The sequence below is a fragment of the Oncorhynchus clarkii genome, chromosome 3, assembly GCF_045791955.1.
Source record: "Oncorhynchus clarkii lewisi isolate Uvic-CL-2024 chromosome 3, UVic_Ocla_1.0, whole genome shotgun sequence".
NCBI lineage: Eukaryota > Metazoa > Chordata > Actinopteri > Salmoniformes > Salmonidae > Oncorhynchus > Oncorhynchus clarkii.
Window position 1 is genome coordinate 12,141,086 of NC_092149.1, and position 24,265 is coordinate 12,165,350.

At 44.8% G+C, this 24,265-nt stretch overlaps 1 protein-coding gene across 1 annotated transcript; it reads right to left on the bottom strand.

The window, feature by feature from the left end:
- Positions 1–1,317: 1,317 nt before the first annotated feature.
- LOC139388199 (pre-B-cell leukemia transcription factor-interacting protein 1-like) lies at positions 1,318–24,049 on the bottom strand. Its single transcript, XM_071134761.1, has 12 exons — positions 23,924–24,049; positions 16,719–16,801; positions 16,494–16,584; positions 7,237–7,298; positions 6,686–7,133; positions 6,306–6,545; positions 6,032–6,055; positions 5,361–5,413; positions 5,109–5,225; positions 4,745–4,979; positions 4,131–4,259; positions 1,318–3,815 (listed from the first exon to the last, which is right to left on the bottom strand). The coding sequence occupies exons 2-12, from the start codon at positions 16,773–16,775 to the stop codon at positions 2,386–2,388; spliced, it is 2,886 nt and encodes a 961-aa protein (XP_070990862.1). The 5' UTR covers positions 16,776–16,801; positions 23,924–24,049; the 3' UTR covers positions 1,318–2,385.
- Positions 24,050–24,265: the final 216 nt, after the last annotated feature.

Below are 24,265 nucleotides of genomic sequence, written 5' to 3' on the forward strand. Positions count from 1 at the left end.
TCCATCACTCCTGTGTTAGCTAATTCAATTTTAAAAGGCTAATTAATCATTAGAAAACCCTTTTGCAATTATGTTAGCACAGTTGAAAACTATTGTACTGATTAAAGAAGCAATAAAACTGGCCTTTAGACTAGTTGAGTATCTGGAGCATCAGCATTTGTGGGTTCGATTACAGGCTCAAAATGGCCAGAAACAAAGTGCTTTCTTCTGAAACTCGTCAGTCTATTCTTGTTCTGAGAATTGAATGCTATTCAATGCGAGAAATTGCCAAGAATCTGAAGATCTCGTACCACGCTGTGTAATACTCCCTTCAAAGAACAGCGCAAACTGGCTCTAACCAGAATAGAAAGAGGAGTTGGAGGCCCCGGTGCACAACTGAGCAAGCTGCCAGTTGAGGACTTGCGAGGCATCTGTTTCTCAAACTAGACACTAATGTTTTCTAATGATCAATTAGCATTTTAAATTATAAACTTGGATTAGCTAACACAACGTGCCATTGGAACACAGGAGTGATGGTTGCTGAAAACGGGCCTCTGTACGCCTATGTAGATATTCCATAAAAAAATCAGCAGTTTCCAGCTACAATAGTGATTTACAACACTAACAATGTCTACATTGTATTTCTGATCAATCTTATTTTAAAAAGACACACTCAAAAAAGTACTTTTCTTTCAAAAACAAAGACATTTCTAAATGACCCCAAACTTTTGAACGGTAGTATATACACTGCTCAAAAAAATAAAGGGAACACTTAAACAACACAATGTAATTCCAAGTCAATCCCACTTCTGTGAAATCAAACTGTCCACTTAGGAAGCAACACTGATTGACAATAAATTTCACATGCTGTTGTGCAAATGGAATAGACAACAGGTGGAAATTATAGGCAATTAGCAAGACACCCCCAATAAAGGAGTGGTTCTGCAGGTGGTGACCACAGACCCCTTCTCAGTTCCTATGCTCCCTGCTGATGTTTTGGTCACTTTTGAATGCTGGCGGTGCTTTCAATCTAGTGGTAGCATGAGACGGAGTCTACAACCGACACAAGTGGCTCAGGTAGTGCAGCTCATCCAGGATGGCACATCAATGCGAGCTGTGGCAAGAAGGTTTGCTGTGTCTGTCAGCGTAGTGTCCAGAGCATGGAGGCGCTACCAGGAGACAGGCCAGTACATCAGGAGATGTGGAGGAGGCCGTAGGAGGGCAACAACTCAGCAGCAGGAGGAGCACTGCCAGAGCCCTGCAAAATGACCTCCAGCAGGCACAAATGTGCATGCGTCTGTTCAAACGGTCAGAAACAGACTCCATGAGGGTGGTATGAGGGCCCGACGTCCACAGGTGGGGGTTGTGCTTACAGCCCAACACCGTGCAGGACGTTTGGCATTTGCCAGAGAACACCAAGATTGGCAAATTCGCCACTGGCGCCCTGTGCTCTTCACAGATGAAAGCAGGTTCACACTGAGCACATGTGACAGACGTGACAGAGTCTGGAGACGCCGTGGAGAACGTTCTGCTGCCTGCAACATCCTCCAGCATGAACGGTTTGGCAGTGGGTCAGTCATGGTGTGGGGTGGCATTTCTTTGGGGGGCCGCACAGCCCTCCATGTGCTCGCCAGAGGTAGCCATTAGGTACCGAGATGAGATGAGATCCTCAGACCCATTGTGAGACCATATACTGGTGCGGTTGGCTCTGGGTTCCTCCTAATGCAAGACAATGCTAGACCTCATGTGGCTGGAGTGTGTCAGCGGTTCCTGCAAGAAGAAGGCATTGATGCTATGGACTGGCCCGCCCGTTCCCCAGACCTGAATCCAATTGAGCACATCTGGGACATCATGTCTCGCTCCATCCACCAACGCCACGTTGCCCCACAGACTGTCTAGGAGTTGGCAGATGCTTGAGTCCAGGTCTGGCAGGAGATCCCTCAGGAGACCATCCGCCATCTCATCAGGAGCATGCCCAGGCGTTGTAGGGAGGTCATACAGGCACGTGGAGGCCAGACACACTACTGAGCCTCATTTTGACTTGTTTTAAGGACATTACATCAAAGCTGGATCAGCCTGTAGTGTGGTTTTCCACTTTAATTTTGAGTGACTCCAAATCCAGACCTCCATGGGTTGATACATTTGATTTCCACTGATCATTTTTGTATAATTTTGTTGTCAGCACATTCAACTATGTAAAGAAAAAAGTATTTAATAAGAATATTTCATTCATTCAGATCTAGGATGTGTTATTTTAGTGTTCCCTTTATTTTTTGGAGCAGTATATATATATATATATATGTGTGTTGCTCCTCCTAAATTCTACCTTGCAGCACATGCATCTATTTTCCTCCACCTTTATCTTTCTGCTCCTCCTGACATGCGTTGACTCCCTTTCTCACTCCATCACACCCGTCCTCTCCCACTATCCTTCTTCCACTTCTCCCTCTCTCCTCCCCCTGGAACTGAAAACCTGTTCATTGCCTCTTCCTCAAAGTCATCCACCTCCTCCTCTACCTCCTCATCCTCCACCATATCCTCTAAGATGTCATCCACATCCTCCACAAAGTCCTTGAAGCTCATCTGGTCGTGAACGAACACTCCGTCACTGAAGAACTCCTTGGTTAGCTTACTGAGTTCCTCCCTCTTGGAGGCCTCCACCCCCACCCTCTCTGCCTTGACCAGGTAACCCAGGAGCAGGGCCTCAAACTCCGGCATGGTGACAGGGAGCAGCCCCTCTGCCTGAGCGCAGGCCTCCACTGAACTGCAGTGGGTTTGATGGTTGGGTTTGTGCTGCAGTCGTTCTCTCTGGTAACTCCAGTAGTCAGGTTGCTCAAGGGGGGGTCTGCGGTGGGTTTGGGGAGGGCCCTTTTCTCTCCTTCTCCTCTCTTTCTCTTTCTGCCCTTCCTTAGTAGTGGAGTAGTGGTGGTCCTTCTCGTACTTGTCATTCCCTCTGTCCCTTTTCCAGTTCCCACCATTTCTCTCCTCCTTCAATCCTTCCATCTTTCTATTTCTATCCGACCACTCATTTTCTCTCCTGTTGTCCTTACTCTTCCACTCTTTACTGACGTCTTTCTTTCTGTCTTTCTTTGTCCAATCTTTCTCTCCCTTCCACTCCTTTTTCTCTCCTCTCTCCTTCCCTCCTTTGCCAAGGTCCTTATAGTCATCCTTGTCTTTCTTCCACTCCTTCTCTCCCTTCCACTCATCCCTGCCTTTATTATAACCTCCTTTTCTTAGAATGTTGTCCTCTTTTCCATTCTTCTCTCCCTTCCACTCATCCCTGCCTTTATTATAACCTCCTTTTCTTAGAATGTTGTCCTCTTTTCCATTCTTCTCTCCCTTCCACTCATCCCTGCCGTCATTCCAACCTCCTTTTCTTCGATTTTTGTCCTCTTTTCCATTCTTCTCTCCTTTCCACTCAACCCAACCTCCTTTCTTTTGATTTTTCTCCTCTTTTCCCTTCCGCTCATCCTTGCCTTTCTTCCACTCCTTGCCATCACTCCATCTTTCAGGTTTTTCCTTTTTCCAATCTTTCTCCACCTTCCAGTCTTTTTTCTCACTCTTCTCCTTCCATTCCATCTTGTTTCCTCTGTCCTTCCATGGTTTGCCCTCATCCCCTCTGCTAGATTTATCTTTCTTCCATTCTCCCTTCTTGTCTTCTTTCTTCTTCCACTCTTTCTCCTCTTTTCCTTCTTTCTCCTGGTCATATTTTCCACTTCTCCACTCTTTTTCTACCTTACAATCAGTCTTCCCTCCCTTATTCCAATCAGTCTTCCCTCCCTTATTCCAATCAGTCTTCCCTCCCTTATTCCAATCAGTCTTCCCTCCCTTATTCCAATCAGTCTTCCCTCCCTTATTCCAACCTGTCTTCCCTCCCTTATTACAATCAGTCTTCCCTCCCTTATTCCAATCAGTCTTCCCTCCCTTATTCCAATCAGTCTTCCCTCCCTTATTCCAATCAGTCTTCCCTCCCTTATTCCAACCTGTCTTCCCTCCCTTATTACAACCTGTCTTCCCTCCCTTATTACAATCAGTCTTCCCTCCCTTATTCCAATCAGTCTTCCCTCCCTTATTCCAATCAGTCTTCCCTCCCTTATTCCAATCTGTCTTCCCTCCCTTATTCCAATCCGTCTCCTCTTCCTTCAACTCTTTTTTCTCTCCCTTCCCTGGTTTCTTGCCCTCCCTCTCCATCGTTCCTGCTGTGTTCTGGCTGTCATCCCCAGCTTGGCCAGAGGGGGGTGGGACAGAGGCAGAGACTGGAGGTGGAGCTGCATCCTTGGCTAAGGAAAGAAATTAAGAGAATTAGATATTTTTGTGTTTGGTTGCATGTACGTGTGTGTGTGTGTGTGTGTGTGTGTGTGTGTGTGTGTGTGTGTGTGTTAGATCAGTCACTGTGGCTATTAGCGTCACTAGCTAGCGCTTTCCCCTTGTCTTCTCCCTCTCTCCTACACATTCCCTACTCCACTCCCTCTCTCCTACACATTCCCTACTCCCCTCCCTCTCTCCTACACATTCCCTACTCCCCTCCCTCTCTCCTACACATTCCCTACTCCCCTCCCTCTTACACATTCCCTACTCCCCTCCCTCTTACACATTCCCTACTCCCCTCCCTCTCTCCTACACAGACCTGTGGGTTCAAATACTACTGGAAATCTTCCAATTACTTTTAGGGATTGCTTTAGCATGCCTGGTATCAAGCCCAGCTAAAGTACAGTAGTGTAAATGATTTTAAATAGTATTTGAAGCCAGGTCTACTCCTAAGTACCTGTGCTGTGTTTTAGTTCAGTCACTGTGGCTCTGAGTGTCTCTAGATCCTTCTGTAAGACAGGAACAGACTCCAGCTCTCTCTTCATCCTCTCGTTCTCCTTCTGAAGGACAGGGAGTGACATCATCTCTTTCTTCAGCCTACCGTGCTCCCTCTCCACCTCCTCCCTCTTCTTTCTCTCCTTCCCTCCATCCTCCGCCTCCTTCTGGGCTACTTTTAGCTCCTCTTTCTGTGCCTGATTAAAAAAAAGACACCAAAGAGGACCCCTTGAGAATATAGGCAGCACACACACACAGTTGTACATTAGGTCAGAAAGAAAGAGAGAGGGGGAGAGGAAGAGAGAGAGAGACAGCGAGGGGCCTACCAGGAGTTGGGCTTGCAGTACAGCTATCCGTGGGTCTTCTTTAGCCAGTTTATTCAGTTGGTCTGTACTGTCAACTTCTACAGGTGGTGGAAGAGGAACCTCAGGATTCAGCCATTCCTTTGATAACACACACAGACAGACATTACACACACACACACACACACACACACACACACACACACACACACACACACACAACTACCATTTGAATGTTGAAGTTAGAGGGGATAAGATAGAGAGAAAGAGGCTGACCTGTTTTCCCACCACCTCTGTTTCTCTCAGCTCCCTGGCATCATAGTCCCCCTCTGGAAGGACAACAGCTGTTATAACGCATCACAACACTGACACAGAATGTTACAATGCATTATATCACAGTTATAACAAGTATAATGCATCATTAAGACAATGGAGACAACCACCGACATATCACACAATACATATATCATTGGGGACAATACACATCACTCTACAAACAAACACTAGGATGCACTATCACCATGACAACAACACACAAGGATGCAGTGAACACAGTGCATCAGTGCATGCCAGGAGCTTCCTCATCAAAGCATTGAGAAACAACATGATGCATCAAAACACACTCAAATGGTGTAATGAGGATGGGCAGGCAACATTCACCTGCACAAAGCCCCCTCAGCATGCACACACACACACGTTATCATTATCAACGTGCACTTGTCATTTGTAATTGGCTAAGTAACCCTTCAGTTACACAGGGGGCAAAAAACAAAATCATTAAGCGAATATCAATGTCTAACATTCATTGAATAGTAATATTATATACAGTGTAGATCTAGAGAGAGCAGTGCATCTTGGGAAAGCATGGAGAGCACTGTCAACCAAGCATGTGAGTGTCAATTGCATAACACTCCTCTTTTCCTCTGACACACACACACACACCCTACCATCATCCAAGTCCATGAAGACACCTGTAGAAATAATACAGTCTCAGATACACCTTTATCTGCGACCACGACTTCAACCAACACACTACTGACTAGCTGTGATGTGGGAGACAAATCCCTTTAGTCTAATCATTCATCATTATGTGAAGCACATCGTGTTACCGTCAAAGAGAAGAGACAGGTGACATACAGGTGTGTGTAGGTTGTACACAGGTCACTTAAAGGGAACAGTATTGTATGTTACCATGGTAACAGAAACTGCAGAGACACACACCTGAGAAGAAGATGGTTCCGAGGCCCAGCAGTATGACAGCTCCTAGGATGCACTTGTTGAGAGAGAAACCAGTCTCCTCTTGCTCCCTCTGCTGCGGAATCCGGAACTCATCCTCCTCCTCCTCCTCTTCCTCCTCCTTCCTCCCGATCCGCTCCAGAGCCGCCAGGAGAGACCCCCTCCTCCTCCTCACCCCTGACACCTCTTCCTCTTCCCCCACCACCTCCGCTTCCAGATGGGAGTCTGGCCCAGGGAGAAAGAGAGGAGTTATAGCCACTGAACATTAGCGTTAAAGGGACAGTTCACACAAACTACATTTTAAGGAGAAGTGACAGTGAAGCTAATGTTGTTACGGGGCTCCAGACAGATGCCTTGTGTCTCACCTGTCTTGGCCCTGACCTCAGAGAGATCAGACTCCTCCTCTTCCTGCCCAAGCCCCTCCTCATAATGATGATGCACATCCTGTATATACCCCTCCGCTTCCTGTACAAGCCCCACCTCTTCCGGTGGCTCAGTGTTGAGCAGCAAGGCTGGGGGCTCTTCAAGGTTGGGGGAGGAGCTAATGTGGGTGTAGGAGTCAGAGAACGAATCAGGGTCAGAGATGGGAGGGGCTGGGTTCCCAGAGAGGCTTCTGGATTGGTTGTGTGTATCTGAGTCAAGCCCTGTGGGGGCGGGGACCTCTAACAGAGAGCTCAGAGGAGCACCACTAGCAGAGGTGGAGTCAAGGGCAGGGGTCGAGTCAGGGGCAGGGTCAAAAGGAAGGTCATGGGTGTGACTCTCTACAACAGGGGTGTAATCCTTGTCTCTCTCTGGTTGTGTTTCCTGGGTCTCCTGGGGATGGATGTGAAACAACTGTTAGTGTCCAAGACCAGTCAGTTTTTCCTCTAGCTAGATATGATCCTAGGTGGGGTGTCAATAGAGATGGATCTCTAACCTGCTGTAGCTTCACAGAGTGAGACTCTTCAGCAGACACTGCATCCTCCCCAGGCCTACTCTCTGATAGACAGACAGACATGTTAGAGGTTAAGTAGTATAACAGTATTAGTGCCTGTAGGTTATACTATTGCAGTTGCTACCCATCATTCATGGCAGGGCAGAGCCCACCTGTTTTGTATGTTATTTTGGCATTAATATGTTTCACATATCAGTTTGCAAACAATTAGTTAATAAAGCTGCATACAAACATGGTCTCTTTTTAGATTTCCTGAGTAACGCAGCTCCAAAATGCAGGTGTTTTTGCCAGGCTCAGCGCTTTCTGTGGTGGTGGGGCAGCCAGCGGAAAATACAGAGCGAAGGGGTTGGAAATGTTCTCTAGTTGGGTCGTGAATGGGTCAGTGTTCTGTCACTCATGGGGACACTACGTCAACGTAAAATCTACAGGGAGATTCTGCAGCAATGAAGGTCCTCAAGAACACAGTGGACTCCATAATTCTAAAATGGAAGACTCATCCTAGAACTGACTGCCCGGCCAAACTGAGCAATCAGGGGAGAAGGGCCTGGGTCAGGGAGGTGACCAAGAACCCTATGGTCACTTTGACAGCACTCCATAGTTCCTCTGTGGAGATGGAAGAACCTTCCAGAAGGACAACCATCTCTGCAGCACTCCGCCAATCAGGCCTTTATGGTAGAGTGGCCAGACCGAAGCAAGTGCTCAGTTAAAGGCACACGACAGCCAACTTGAAAGTTGCCAAAAGGCACCTGAAGGACTCTCAGACCATGAGAAACAAGATTCTCTGGTCTGACTCTTTGGCCTGAATACCAAGTGTCACGTCTGGAGAGACGCTCAAGTGTTTTAGTACTATATCTCTTGACACAATGATGAAAATAATCATGGCCTCTAAACCTTCAAGCTGCATACTGGACCCTATTCCAACTAAACTACTGAAAGAGCTGCTTCCTGTGCTTGGCCCTCCTATGTTGAACATAATAAACGGCTCTCTATCCACCGGATGTGTACCAAACTCACTAAAAGTGGCAGTAATAAAGCCTCTCTTGAAAAAGCCAAACCTTGACCCAGAAAATATAAAAAACTATTGGCCTATATCGAATCTTCCATTCCTCTCAAAAATTTTAGAAAAGGCTGTTGCGCAACAACTCACTGCCTTCCTGAAGACAAACAATGTATACGAAATACTTCAGTCTGGTTTTAGACCCCATCATAGCACTGAGACGGCACTTGTGAAGGTGGTAAATTACATTTTAATGGCATCGGACCGAGGCTCTGCATCTGTCCTCGTGCTCTTAGACCTTAGTGCTGCTTTTGATACCATCGATCACCACATTCTTTTGGAGAGATTGGAAACCCAAATTGGTCTACACGGACAAGTTCTGGCCTGGTTTAGATCTTATCTGTCGGAAAGATATCAGTTTGTCTCTGTGAATAGTTTGTCCTCTGACAAATCAACTGTAAATTTCGGTGTTCCTCAAGGTTCCATTTTAGGACCACTATTGTTTTCACTATATATTTTTACCTCTTGGGGACGTTATTCGAAAACATAATGTTAACTTTCACTGCTATGCGGATGACACACAGCTGTACATTTCAATGAAACATGGTGAAGCCCCAAAATTGCCCTTGCTAGAAGAATGTGTTTCAGACATAAGGAAGTGGATGGCTGCAAACTTTCTACTTTTAAACTCAGACAAAACAGAGATGCTTGTTCTAGGTCCCAAGAAACAAAGAGATCTTCTGTTGAATCTGACAATTAATCTTAATGGTTGTACAGTCGTCTCAAATAAAACTGTGAAGGACCTCGGCGTTACTCTGGACCCTGATCTCTCTTTTGAAGAACATATCAAGACAATTTCAAGGACAGCTTTTTTCCATCTACGTAACATTGCAAAAATCAGAAACTTTCTGTCCAAAAATGATGCAGAAAAATTAATCCATGCTTTTGTCACTTCTAGGTTAGACTACTGCGATGCTCTACTTTCCGGCTACCCGGATAAAGCACTAAATAAACTTCAGTTAGTGCTAAATACGGCTGCTAGAATCCTGACTAGAACCAAAAAATTTGATCATATTACTCCAGTGCTAGCCTCTCTACACTGGCTTCCTGTCAAAGCAAGGGCTGATTTCAAGGTTTTACTGCTAACCTACAAAGCATTACATGGGCTTGCTCCTACCTATCTCTCTGATTTGGTCCTGCCGTACATACCTACACGTACGCTACGGTCACAAGACGCAGGCCTCCTAATTGTCCCTAGAATTTCTAAGCAAACAGCTAGAGGCAGGGCTTTCTCCTATAGAGCTCCATTTTTATGGAACGGTCTGCCTACCCATGTCAGAGACGCAAACTCGGTCTCAACCTTTAAGTCTCTACTGAAGACTCATCTCTTCAGTGGGTCATATGATTGAGTGTAGTCTGGCCCAGGAGTGGGAGGGTGAACGGAAAGGCTCTGGAGCAACGAACCGCCCTTGCTGTCTCTGCCTGGCCGGTTCCCCTCTTTCCACTGGGATTCTCTGCCTCTAACCCTATTACAGGGGCTGAGTCACTGGCTTACTGGGGCTCTCTCATGCCGTCCCTGGAGGGGGTGCGTCACCTGAGTGGGTTGAGTCACTGATGTGGTCATCCTGTCTGGGTTGGCGCCCCCCCCCCTTGGGTTGTGCCGTGGCGGAGGTCTTTGTGGGCTATACTCAGCCTTGTCTCAGGATGGTAAGTTGGTGGTTGAAGATATCCCTCTAGTGGTGTGGGGGCTGTGCTTTGGCAAAGTGGGTGGGGTTATATCCTTCCTGTTTGGCCCTGTCCGGGGGTGTCCTCGGAATGGGCCACAGTGTCTCCTGACCCCTCCTGTCTCAGCCTCCAGTATTTATGCTGCAGTAGTAGTTTATGTGTCGGGGGGCTAGGGTCAGTTTGTTATATCTGGAGTACTTCTCCTGTCCTATTCGGTGTCCTGTGTGAATCTAGGTGTGCGTTCTCTAATTCTCTCCTTCTCTCTTTCTCTCTCTCGGAGGACCTGAGCCCTAGGACCATGCCCCAGGACTACCTGACATGATGACTCCTTGCTGTCCCCAGTCCACCTGGCTGTGCTGCTGCTCCAGTTTTAACTGTTCTGCCTTAATATTATTTGACCATGCTGGTCATTTATGAACATTTGAACATCTTGGCCATGTTCTGTTATAATCTCCACCCGGCACAGCCAGAAGAGGACTGGCCATCCCACATATGCTCTCTCTAATTCTCTCTTTCTTTCTCTCTCTCGGAGGACCTGAGCCCTAGGACCATGCCCCAGGAATACCTGACATGATGACTCCTTGCTGTCCCCAGTCCACCTGACTGTGCTGCTGCTCCAGTTTCAACTGTTCTGCCTTATTATTATTCGACCATGCTGGTCATTTATGAACATTTGAACATCTTGACCATGTTTTGTTATAATCTCCACCCGGCACAGCCAGAAGAGGACTGGCCACCCCACATAGCCTGGTTCCTCTCTAGGTTTCTTCCTAGGTTTTGGCCTTTCTAGGGAGTTTTTCCTAGCCACCGTGCTTCTACACCTGCATTGCTTGCTGTTTGGGGTTTTAGGCTGGGTTTCTGTACAGCACTTTGAGATATCAGCTGATGTACGAAGGGCTATATAAATAAATTTGATTTGATTTGGAGGAAACCTGGCACCATCCCTATGGTGAAGCATGGTGGTGGCAGCATCATGCTGTGGTGATGTTTTTCAGCTGCAGGGACTGGGAAACTAGTCAGGATCGAGGGAAAGATGAACGGAGCAAAGTACAGCGAGATCCTTGATGACAACCTGCTGCAGAGTGCTCAGGACCTCAGACTGGGGGGAAGGTTAATCTTCCAACAGGACAACGACCCTAAGCACACAGCCCGGACAACACAGGAGTGGCTTCAGGACAAGTCTCTGAATGTCCTTGAGTGGCCCAGCCAGAGCCCGGACTTGAACCCGATCGAACATCTCTGCAGAGACCTGAAAATAGTTGTGCAGTGACACTCCACATCCAACCTGACAGAGCTTGAGGGGATCTGCAGAGAACAATGGGAGAAACTGCCCAAATACAGGTGTGCCAAGCTTGTAGCGTCATACCCAAGAAGACTCAAGGTTGTAATCGCTGCCAAAGGTGCTTCAACAAAGTACTGAGTAAAGGATCTGAATACTTATGTAAATGTGACACAAATTTGCTAAAATAAAAAACGTTTTTGCTTTGTCATGATGGGGTATTGTGTGTAGATATTTTTAAATTGATTTAAAAAAAACTAAGGCTGTAATGTAACAAAATGTGGAAAAAGTCAATAGGTCTGAATACTTTCCGAATACACTATCTACAGTAGCTTTAATTGGACTGATCATGTCAACATGATACTTTCAAAATCTTATCTAGCAAACAGTCATCATAAGTCAGGTCGACAATGTACTGGCAAATCATTTTCAATTATTGTCATATGAAGGGAAACTATACAAAATCTATTGTTGCAATTTGGCCATTGGACAAACATTACACAACAAGTAGGAAATCGCAAATTCAACAATGAGTGGTTTGGAAGGAATCAGTGGCTAACTGCAAGCATTGCAAAGAAATCACTAGCCTGCTATTCAGTGGAGAGGGTGTGGGTTTAATGGTCTCTTTTCCAAGCTTAAAAGGATAAACTCACTCAAGTCAGATTTCCCAGTTCCGTTGTTTTGAACACGGCAGATTTCAGAATTGGGAAATCTCAGACTTGAGTGAGTTCAAGACAACTGGGAACTCTGGGGGGAAAAAAAAGAGTTCCCAGTTGTCTTGAAAGCACCATAAATCCAGAGAATGCCAGACTTTGATGAAAGTTTGCTGACAAAATTTGCCCACAAGATGGACCGCTACACCACCTTCCTGTTCAAGTGAGCACAACAATGTGAGTCCAAACATATCATTTATGCAGCAGCATACAAGACGTAATATGCCAGGGAGATATGTATACTCCAGCTAAGTATGTTGTGTAGGAAGCTATTAGTAGCTCATGTGCCTCACCCTAATAGATTTGGTAACTTTCCCCCTGTTACTGTAAATTAACTATGCAATGTGCTTTCATCAATTGAAAGCCCTTAATCTATTTTATGAGAATTCCTAAGATTTGTTTGCATAAAATAGACGCAGACCAGTCTTTCAATAATAGTTCATATAATTTATTCTCGGAGCGCGCTCCCACTTAATCACGTGCAGCAGTTTATATACAGATCATGACGACATTTCATTGCTTTAACAGAATCCCCTCCTCTCGACTCGGACAAAGTAAGGTGAAAAGTTCATTCTAACTTACTAACACACTCCCAGATAACTTTTGACCCCTCAGCATTATCGATCACCACTGAACTGAGTTTTAATTAACAGAAAAACTAGGAATGCACTCACTGCCTTATCTAAAAACCCCAGAGCTAAGTTTCTGTAGGGTCAACCATAGGCTAATGGCCTTATCTGTTTTCACAGTCCATAACCCATTCGTTTTATTCCTAGTTGGAATGGTGTTCATTAACTTTTATTACTCCTTGTCCGTGTCACACAATCCCTTCTTATGAACTCATATTGTTAATCACTTATAAAACAGAGTATAAGTTTACTTAGTTACAATTCTATTTAAAATGGGGATATTGTTTATTCATTTATTCATAATAAATCCAACACCCTCTCATAATTTAGTCTACTGTTCTGACTTGTGCCTATAGCCTGTTTTAGAGAAATGTAGTCACTGAATATTGTAAGAGCTTTCATTGTCTGCTTATATGCCCACTTTATTGATCCTACGGTTCTGACTTGGTGTACAGGGAGAACACTAAGAACAGCCCATGTTATGAATTCTGTCACTGTATATTTCAAAAGTGCTGAACAAAAGTTATTGACTACGTCCATTTTAGCTCGCTCATTAATGTCTTAATCAAAATAACGGATTGATTCTTATCCGCTCATCGATCCCTTATGGCACAAGTTTGTACAGCTTAATTGTCAGTAGAAACCACATTTGTTTAAACAAGTCCGCCATATCAGCTGTTTTTTTTAAAGGCAGTAAATGAGGCTGAATCAACTGTGTCGCTGCCATACGAGACCCAGCTGATAGCCAGGTGTAGCAGTGGTAAGGATTCACTCCATGGTGTTGAAAAGAAAGCTCTGCTGTTGGGACAGCTTTATGTAGGACCTAACAGTTTGTGGGAACTGCTCGTCACCATTATATAGCAATTGTTGTATTGTGTAGTGTTGTTTAGTGGCTTTATTGGCATGAATCAAAAAATAATTGGGGGGAGTTTGCCCCAACAAGATTTACATGCTAAAATCCCCACTGTTGCAATATGTGTGGCAATACAGTAAGCTCCGAAAGTATTGGGACAGTGAATTTTGTACTCCGGCACTTTGGATTTGAAATGATACAGTGACTGAGGTTAAAGTACAGACTCAACTTTAATGAGGGTATATTCATCCATACCATTGAGAAATTACAGAACTTTTTGTACATAGTCCTCACATTTTAGGGGACCAAAAGTACTGGGACAAATTCATTTATGTTATGTGTATTAAATTAGTCTAAAGTTTAGTATTTTGTACCATATTCCTAGCACACAATGATTGCAGTAAGCATGTTACTCTACAAACTTGTTGGATGCATTTGCAGTTTGTTCTGGTTGTGTTTCATATTATGTTGTGCCCAATGGAAATGAATGGTAAATAATGTAGTGTCATTTTGTAGTCACTTGTATTATCAATAAACACTTCAAAAAACTTCTACATTAATGTGGATGCTACCATGATTATGGATAGTCCTGAATAATGAGGAGTCAGAAAGTTAGACACACATATTATACCCCCACGACATGCTAATCTCTCACCATTACAATAACAGGAGAGGTTAGCATTTTATATCATACCCCCACAACATGCTAATCTCTCACCATTACAATAACAGGAGAGGTTAGCATTTTATATCATACCCCCACAACATGCTAATCTCTCACCATTACAATAACAGGAGAGGTTAGCATTTTATATCATACCCCCACAACATGCTAATCTCTCACCATTACAATAACAGGAGAGGTTAGCATTTTATATCATACCCCCACAACATGCTAATCTCTCACCATTACAATAACAGGAGAGGTTAGCATTTTATATCATACCCCCACAACATGCTAATCTCTCACCATTACAATAACAAGAGAGGTTAGCATTTTATATCATACCCCCACAACATGCTAATCTCTCACCATTACAATAACAGGGGACGTTAGCATTTTTTTTGGGGGGGGCTATTTGATCATCTAACTTTCTCACTCATCATTATTCACAATTAATTCAGGACTATCCGTAATCTTGGCAGCTCCCACATTAATGAAGAAGTGTTTATAAACATATTATATTCTTATTTTACAATAAAAGTGACCAAAAAAATTATACAATTAATTCATTTGCCATTCATTTCTATTGGGCAAAAAATAAACTGAAACACAACCAAAACAAACAGCAAATGGATCCAACAAGTCTCACGCTTTATGTAATACTAAACGTTTGACAACTTTAATAGAGAATTTAATTTGTTCCCTATACTAGGGGTACAACGTACAACAAGTGCTGTTATGTCTACACAGTTTGCCCAATATGTATGAAAATACCCTCAAATCAAAGCTTGAGTCTGCACTTTAACCTCATTTCAAATCCAAAGTGCTGGAGTACAGAGCCAAAACACGTCCAATACTTTTGGTGCTCACTGTATGACTGGGCGTACCTGTAGGTTTCTCTGCAGCAGTATGACTGGGTGTACCTGTAGGTTTCTCTGCAGCAGTATGACTGGGTGTACCTGTAGGTTTCTCTGCAGCAGTATGACTGGGTGTACCTGTAGGTTTCTCTGCAGCAGTATGACTGGGTGTACCTGTAGGTTTCTCTGCAGCAGTATGACTGGGTGTACCTGTAGGTTTCTCTGCCTGTAGGTTTCTCTGCAGCAGTATGACTGGGCGTACCTGTAGGTTTCTCTGCAGCAGTATGACTGGGTGTACCTGTAGGTTTCTCTGCAGCAGTATGACTGGGTGTACCTGTAGGTTTCTCTGCAGCAGTATGACTGGGTGTACCTGTAGGTTTCTCTGCAGCAGTATGACTGGGTGTACCTGTAGGTTTCTCTGCAGCAGTATGACTGGGTGTACCTGTAGGTTTCTCTGCAGCAGTATGACTGGGTGTACCTGTAGGTTTCTCTGCAGCAGTATGACTGGGCGTACCTGTAGGTTTCTCTGCAGCAGTATGACTGGGCGTACCTGTAGGTTTCTCTGCAGCAGTATGACTGGGCGTACCTGTAGGTTTCTCTGCAGCAGTATGACTGGGTGTACCTGTAGGTTTCTCTGCAGCAGTATGACTGGGTGTACCTGTAGGTTTCTCTGCAGCAGTATGACTGGGTGTACCTGTAGGTTTCTCTGCAGCAGTATGACTGGGTGTACCTGTAGGTTTCTCTGCAGCAGTATGACTGGGCGTACCTGTACGTTTCTCTGCAGCACTATGACTGGGTGTACCTGTAGGTTTCTCTGCAGCAGTATGACTGGGTGTACCTGTAGGTTTCTCTGCAGCAGTATGACTGGGTGTACCTGTAGGTTTCTCTGCAGCAGTATGACTGGGTGTACCTGTAGGTTTCTCTGCAGCAGTATGACTGGGTGTACCTGTAGGTTTCTCTGCAGCAGTATGACTGGGTGTACCTGTAGGTTTCTCTGCAGCAGTATGACTGGGTGTACCTGTAGGTTTCTCTGCAGCAGTATGACTGGGTGTACCTGTAGGTTTCTCTGCAGCAGTATGACTGGGTGTACCTGTAGGTTTCTCTGCAGCAGTATGACTGGGTGTACCTGTAGGTTTCTCTGCAGCAGTATGACTGGGCGTACCTGTAGGTTTCTCTGCAGCAGTATGACTGGGTGTACCTGTAGGTTTCTCTGCAGCAGTATGACTGGGTGTACCTGTAGGTTTCTCTGCAGCAGTATGACTGGGTGTACCTGTAGGTTTCTCTGCAGCAGTATGACTGGGTGTACCTGTAGGTTTCTCTGCAGCAGTATGACTGGGTGTACCTGTAGGTTTCTCTGCAGCAGTATGACTGGGCGTACCTGTAGGTTTCTCTGCAGCAGTATGACTGGGTGTACCTGTAGGTTTCTCTGCAGCAGTATGACTGGGCGTACCTGTAGGTTTATCTGCAGCAGTATGACTGGGTGTACCTGTAGGTTTCTCTGCAGCAGTATGACTGGGTGTACCTGTAGGTTTCTCTGCAGCAGTATGACTGGGTGTATTTTCATGGTGTTCGGTTCCCTCCGCTACAGGCCTCAGTGTCTCAGCAACAGTCTCCTGAGACACACACATTATTTAATTGACCCATATGGTGACACATTAATCCCATTTGAAAAACAAAATGTTCAAAACTCAAACTTTTGTAAACTCTGCAGTTCGCACACACACACTAAAGTGTAAAGAAAGCGTACCTCAGCTGTGAGGACAGTCCAGCTACTGCTGTTGGCAGCACCACTGCTGTCAGACATTGCCCCCTCGTGGCTCTGACCAGCACCTGCAAGTCAAACACAGTAGTTCAGCACAGGCTATAGATAGGCCTAAGTAATATTGAAATCCTGGCCTCAAGGTCCACAGTTCTGGTTTTCATTCTTTCTTTCGACTGATTTAAACCTGGGAAACCAAGTGTGTGCCTGTCATGGGCGATTACATTACATTAATAGAGTAAGGGCCAGAGGGAGAGGAGAAAGGCAGCAGTACTGCAGAGGCCCCCAGGGCCTGAATAGTGTTGCTATAGACTATGTACAGATACTAAAAAGGACTGTAAAAACACCAGGAAATCAGCTCCAAGAGATTTTAATTCAATAAGTCTGTTGTAAGGATTCAAACATAGTGACAAGAAAAAGTATGTGAACCTTTTGGAATTACCTGGATTTCTGCACAAATTGGTCATAACATTTGATCTGATCTTCATCTGTCACAACAAGACACAAACAGTGTGCTTAAACTGATAACAAATTGTATTTTTCTTGTCTATATTGAATACATAATTTAAACATTCAAAGTGTAGGTTTGAAAAGTATGTGAACCCCTAGGCTAATGCCTTCTCCAAAAGCTCATTTGAGTCAGGAGTCAACTAACCTGGAGTCCAATCACTGAGACGAGATTGGAGATATTGGTTAGAGCTGCCTTGCCCTATAAAAAAAACCTCACAAAATGTGAGTTTGCTATTCACAAGAAGCATTGCCCGAAGTGAACCATGCCTCAAACAAATGAGATCTCAGAAGACCTAAGATTAAGAATTGTTGACTTGCATAAATCCACTCCTCATTCTGCTACTGAAGGCTCTACAGCATCAGTATGCTACAGTACTGTTTTACTCCTCATTCCGCTACTGAAGGCCCCACAGCATCAGTATGCTACAGTATTGTCCTCATTCAGCTACTGAAGGCCCCACAGAATCAGTATGCTACAGTATTGTCCTCATTCTGCTACTGAAGGCCCTACAGCATCAGTATGCTACAGTACTGTTTTACTCCTCATTCTGCTACTGAAGGCCCTACAGCATCAGTATGCTACAGTACTGTTTTACTCCTCATTCTGCTACTGAAGGCCCCACAGAATCAGTATGCTACAGTATTGTCCTCATTCTGCTACTGAAGGCCCTACAGCATCAGTATGCTACAGTACTGTTTTACTCCTCATTCTGCTACTGAAGGCCCCACAGCATCAGTATGCTACAGTATTGTCCTCATTCTGCTACTGAAGGCCCCACAGCATCAGTATGCTACAGTACTGTCCTCATTCTGCTACTGAAGGCCCTACAGCATCAGTATGCTACAGTACTGTTTTACTCCTCATTCTGCTACTGAAGGCCCCACAGCATCAGTATGCTACAGTATTGTCCTCATTCTGCTACTGAAGGCCCTACAGCATCAGTATGCTACAGTACTGTTTTACTCCTCATTCTGCTACTGAAGGCCCTACAGCATCAGTATGCTACAGTACTGTTTTACTCCTCATTCTGCTACTGAAGGCCCCACAGAATCAGTATGCTACAGTATTGTCCTCATTCTGCTACTGAAGGCCCTACAGCATCAGTATGCTACAGTACTGTTTTACTCCTCATTCTGCTACTGAAGGCCCCACAGCATCAGTATGCTACAGTATTGTCCTCATTCTGCTACTGAAGGCCCCACAGCATCAGTATGCTACAGTACTGTCCTCATTCTGCTACTGAAGGCCCTACAGCATCAGTATGCTACAGTACTGTTTTACTCCTCATTCTGCTACTGAAGGCCCTACAGCATCAGTATGCTACTGAAGGCCCCACAGCATCAGTATGCTGCAGTATTGTCCTCATTCTGCTACTGAATACCCTACAGCATCAGCATGCTACAGTACTGTCCTCATTCTGCTACTGAAGGCCCTACAGCATCAGCATGCTACAGTAATGTCCTCATTCTGCTACTGAAGGCCCCACAGCATCAGCATGCTACAGTACTGTCCTCATTCTGCTACTGAAGGCCCCACAGCATCAGTATGCTACAGTATTGTCCTCATTCTGCTACTGAAGGCCCTACAGCACCAGTATGCTACAGTATTGTCCTCATTCTGCTACTGAAGGCCCTACAACACCAGTATGCTACACTATTGTTCTACTCCTCATTCTGCTACTGAATGCCCTACAGCACCAATATGTTACACTATTGTTCTACTCCTCATTCTGCTACCGAATGCCCTACAGCATCAGTATGCTACAGTACTGTCCTCATTCTGCTACTGAAGGCTCTACAGCATCAGTATGCTACAGTACTGTTTTACTCCTCATTCTGCTACTGAAGGCCCCACAGCATCAGTATGCTACAGTATTGTCCTCATTCTGCTACTGAAGGCCCCACAGAATCAGTATGCTACAGTATTGTCCTCATTCTGCTACTGAAGACCCTACAGCATCAGTATGCTACAGTACTGTTTTACTCCTCATTCTGCTACTGAAGGCCCCACAGCATCAGTATGCTACAGTATTGTCCTCATTCTGCTACTGAAGGCATTACAGCATCAGTATGCTACAGTACTGTTTTACTCCTCATTCTGCTACTGAAGGCCCTACAGCATCAGTATGCTACAGTACTGTTTTACTCCTCATTCTGCTACTGAAGGCCCCACAGAATCAGTATGCTACAGTATTGTCCTCATTCTGCTACTGAAGGCCCTACAGCATCAGTATGCTACAGTACTGTTTTACTCCTCATTCTGCTACTGAAGGCCCCACAGCATCAGTATGCTACAGTATTGTCCTCATTCTGCTACTGAAGGCCCCACAGCATCAGTATGCTACAGTACTGTTTTACTCCTCATTCTGCTACTGAAGGCCCCACAGCATCAGTATGCTACAGTATTGTCCTCATTCTGCTACTGAAGGCCCTACAGCATCAGTATGCTACAGTACTGTTTTACTCCTCATTCTGCTACTGAAGGCCCTACAGCATCAGTATGCTACTGAAGGCCCCACAGCATCAGTATGCTGCAGTATTGTCCTCATTCTGCTACTGAAGGCCCTACAGCATCAGTATGCTACAGTACTGTTTTACTCCTCATTCTGCTACTGAAGGCCCCACAGCATCAGTATGCTACAGTATTGTCCTCATTCTGCTACTGAAGGCCCCACAGAATCAGTATGCTACAGTATTGTCCTCATTCTGCTACTGAAGACCCTACAGCATCAGTATGCTACAGTACTGTTTTACTCCTCATTCTGCTACTGAAGGCCCCACAGCATCAGTATGCTACAGTATTGTCCTCATTCTGCTACTGAAGGCATTACAGCATCAGTATGCTACAGTACTGTTTTACTCCTCATTCTGCTACTGAAGGCCCTACAGCATCAGTATGCTACAGTACTGTTTTACTCCTCATTCTGCTACTGAAGGCCCCACAGAATCAGTATGCTACAGTATTGTCCTCATTCTGCTACTGAAGGCCCTACAGCATCAGTATGCTACAGTACTGTTTTACTCCTCATTCTGCTACTGAAGGCCCCACAGCATCAGTATGCTACAGTATTGTCCTCATTCTGCTACTGAAGGCCCCACAGCATCAGTATGCTACAGTACTGTCCTCATTCTGCTACTGAAGGCCCTACAGCATCAGTATGCTACAGTACTGTTTTACTCCTCATTCTGCTACTGAAGGCCCCACAGCATCAGTATGCTACAGTATTGTCCTCATTCTGCTACTGAAGGCCCTACAGCATCAGTATGCTACAGTACTGTTTTACTCCTCATTCTGCTACTGAAGGCCCTACAGCATCAGTATGCTACTGAAGGCCCCACAGCATCAGTATGCTGCAGTATTGTCCTCATTCTGCTACTGAAGGCCCTACAGCATCAGTATGCTACAGTACTGTTTTACTCCTCATTCTGCTACTGAAGGCCCTACAGCATCAGTATGCTACTGAAGGCCCCACAGCATCAGTATGCTGCAGTATTGTCCTCATTCTGCTACTGAAGACCCTACAGCATCAGCATGCTACAGTACTGTCCTCATTCTGCTACTGAAGGCCCCACAGCATCAGCATGCTACAGTACTGTCCTCATTCTGCTACTGAATGCCCTACAGCACCAATATGCTACACTATTGTTCTACTCCTCATTCTGCTACCGAATGCCCTACAGCATCAGTATGCTACAGTACTGTCCTCATTCTGCTACTGAAGGCCCTACAGCATCAGTATGCTACAGTATTGTTCCACTCCTCATTCTGCTGCTTAAACTCCTCATTTACATCCTCTGTTTTTACATGCACAGGAAGTGTGTGTGTGTGTACATGAAGTTCACACTCCTGTCTGTGAGTGTATTCAGTCCTTCATTAGTAGTATAGTGTGTGTTGCTAGCATTGTGGCTACCCTGGCTTCTGACTGGCTGACGCATGCTTTGGCAGAGACAGGGGTTACTATGGCTCGGGCCATTGTAGAATTAGTAGAACAGACATTCCCAAAGAATCAGTGGATTGGCCTACACCAGGAGCCATATTAGGTGCAGGAAGGCCCAGTATTTATTTAATGTTCGACTAATTGATGCCTACCACAATCTTTTTTATTGTGCCTTTCTCAAAGTTCTACTACACATGCACAAAATGGCAAATTCTATTGTCATTCGGTAGATGGTGGATTTTAGAGAACTAGTCCATTCTAGTCATTGTGATTCTATGTCTGGCCAGGCAGTGGTGGAGGCACCTCCACTCTGGCTGAAATTACTGGGGCAGAAACCAACTGACTGAAAATACTGGACAGGGTTCTAAAACGACACAATAAACTGCATACATGCATTAGCACGTTTATTGAAATTAGGGGGGGGAAAAGTGTCCTGTCTACTTTTAAAAGTATGTTCTTCTATTAAATTGGACTTTCTGGGCTACTTCCAATACGGGTTATTATTTTCATTGTGTCTGACACCATCTTCAATCATGCCACTTCTGTCAGATCACAGCATGACACACTTTAGTCCCTCATGTCTCTTCTCTGTCCCACAGTCATTTAGGTCTTCTAATCAGAGTCTTCCCATGAGAGGCCTGCTGAATGTCGCCTCGGGCCAACAGAGCATTGTGGAGCATATCTTGGAATGACTTAAATATAGATATTAGCCTAGCTAAATATAGAGCCAATGAGATAGACTCCAAGACAGAAAGAGCGAACAGTGCCCTGGTGAATCAAACATGCCCACGCATTCTGAAGGAGCGTCACTGTCTTAACTGTGGATCATTTAAAGAGGCAGTGGTGACCCGTCATTCAGGGCAGAGCTAAAATACATGTACAGTGGGGCAAAAAAGTATTTAGTCAGCCACCAATTGTGCAAGTTCTCCACTTAAAAAGATGAGAGAGGCCTGTAATTTTCATCAGAGGTACACTTCAACTATGACAGACAAAATGAGATTTTTTTTCTCCAGAAAATCACATTGTAGGATTTTTAATGCATTTATTTGCTAATTATGGTGGAAAATAAGTATTTGGTCACCTACAAACAAGCAAGATTTCTGGCTCTCACAGACCTGTAACTTCTTCTTTAAGAGGCTCCTCTGTCCTCCACTCGTTACCTGTATTAATGGCACCTGTTTGAACTTGTTATCAGTATAAAAAACACCTGTCCACAACCTCAAACAGTCACACTCCAAACTCCACTATGGCCAAGACCAAAGAGCTGTCAAAGGACACCAGAAACAAAATTGTAGACCTGCACCAGGCTGGGAAGAATGAATCTGCAATAGGTAAGCAGCTTGGTTTGAAGAAATCAACTGTGGGAGCAATTATTAGGAAATGGAAGACAAACAAGACCACTGATAATCTCCCTCGATCTGGGGCTCCACGCAAGATCTCACCCCGTGGGGTCAAAATGATCACAAGAACGGTGAGCAAAAATCCCAGAACCCCACGGGGGGACCTAGTGAATGACCTGCAGAGAGCTGGGACCAAAGTAACAAAGCCTACCATCAGTAACATACTACGCCGCCAGACGTGTCCCCCTGCTTAAGCCAGTACATGTCAAGGCCCGTCTGAAGTTTGCTAGAGAGCATTTGGATGATCCAGAAGAAGATTGGGAGAATGTCATATGGTCAGATGAAACCAAAATAGAACTTTTTGGTAAAAACTCAACTCGTTGTGTTTGGAGGACAAAGAATGCTGAGTTGCATCCAAAGAACACCATACCTACTGTGAAGCATGGGGGTGGAAACATCATGCTTTGGGGCTGTTTTTCTGCAAAGGGACCGGGACGACTGATCCGTGTAAAGGAAAGAATGAATGGGGCCATGTATCGTGAGATTTTGAGTGAAAACCTCCTTCCATCAGGAAGGGCATTGAAGATGAAACGTAGCTGGGTCTTTCAGCATGACAATGATCCCAAACACACTGCCCGGGCAACAAAGGAGTGGCTTCGTAAGACACACTCTTGACCCATCAACTTCACAAATTAACTAACGGTTCGGCGCCAGTGGTAGCACACTTGGCCTATACAGGCGTCCACTGCAAACTGCACTTTATCCTCTCTATATTTGCTTAAATAGTCCTGAGTAATAGAGAAGGATGTGCTTTGAAACAAGTTTCTCTCATTCTCTTTCATCTGAAATTACATTTATTTTTGCGTTGTCACATGCTTCTTCAGTGTGTGTGCCAACAGCCTGTTATATATCTTTATCTGTGTCTCGGCGAAAGAAAATGACCAAAAATGGTCACAACGCTGCACTGTTGGCCTTGTCTAGTCGATGCTAGGCTGTAAAATGTTTAAACAAGTGTTCAACCTAAGCTCCCTGACACCTAATTTGCATGTTAGCCATCTCAGTGTCGACAAAGGTGTGTACTCTGAAATGTCAACAACTGTCACACCGTATCTCCACTGATGAACCATGAAAAAAAAATCATAATCGATTGAAACATTGTGACCATCGGTGGTAACACAATATATAACTAAATAATACTGAAACTTTACTACATATGTTATAAAAACATGTACTATTCAATTAAAGATAAAACCTGTTATCTGCCAACCTACTATTGAAAACTTTAATCCCTTCCACCGAAAATCCAGATAGTTACTGTTTCTGTCGAGAACCAGGAAACACTAACACCTAACGACAAAATGGTAACAAGAACACAAAGTAACATTACATTTTCTACTCCACTTACCTCTGAACGCGATGTTTTCCTTACAAATGGCAATCGTGTATCAATCCCTTTCTGCCAAATTAATTGAATGCATCCAATTTCGGAACTTGGAAGAGTCTCTTTGACACTTGCGTGAGCCACTCTCTCTTGTCCAACCGGGAAGGCCATTCTCTCACGTCCCACCCCTTCTTGCCCAACTCGCCAATGATAATCGCTCTCTCGTGTCGCTCAATGGGCACACTTTCAGATTGATTGACACACGCAGGTGAAAAGAGTGGGTATACAAAATATACCATACGCAATGCTTTTCCGATGATGAGTGGTGCGACCTTACACTATGATGACATTGGCAGATGTCAGGCT

Bases quoted from the DNA above. Each gene is read 5' to 3' on its own strand.
- LOC139388199 (XM_071134761.1), bottom strand. From the start codon at position 16,775: ATGTCTGACAGCAGTGGTGCTGCCAACAGCAGTAGCTGGACTGTCCTC. The intron at 6,546-6,685 runs GTGAGACACAAG...TCCCTGGGCCAG, and splicing joins TGAGGTCAGGGCCAAGACAG to ACTCCCATCTGGAAGCGGAG. The intron at 4,980-5,108 runs GTAGGCCCCTCG...TTTTTTAATCAG, and splicing joins TACTGCAAGCCCAACTCCTG to GCACAGAAAGAGGAGCTAAA.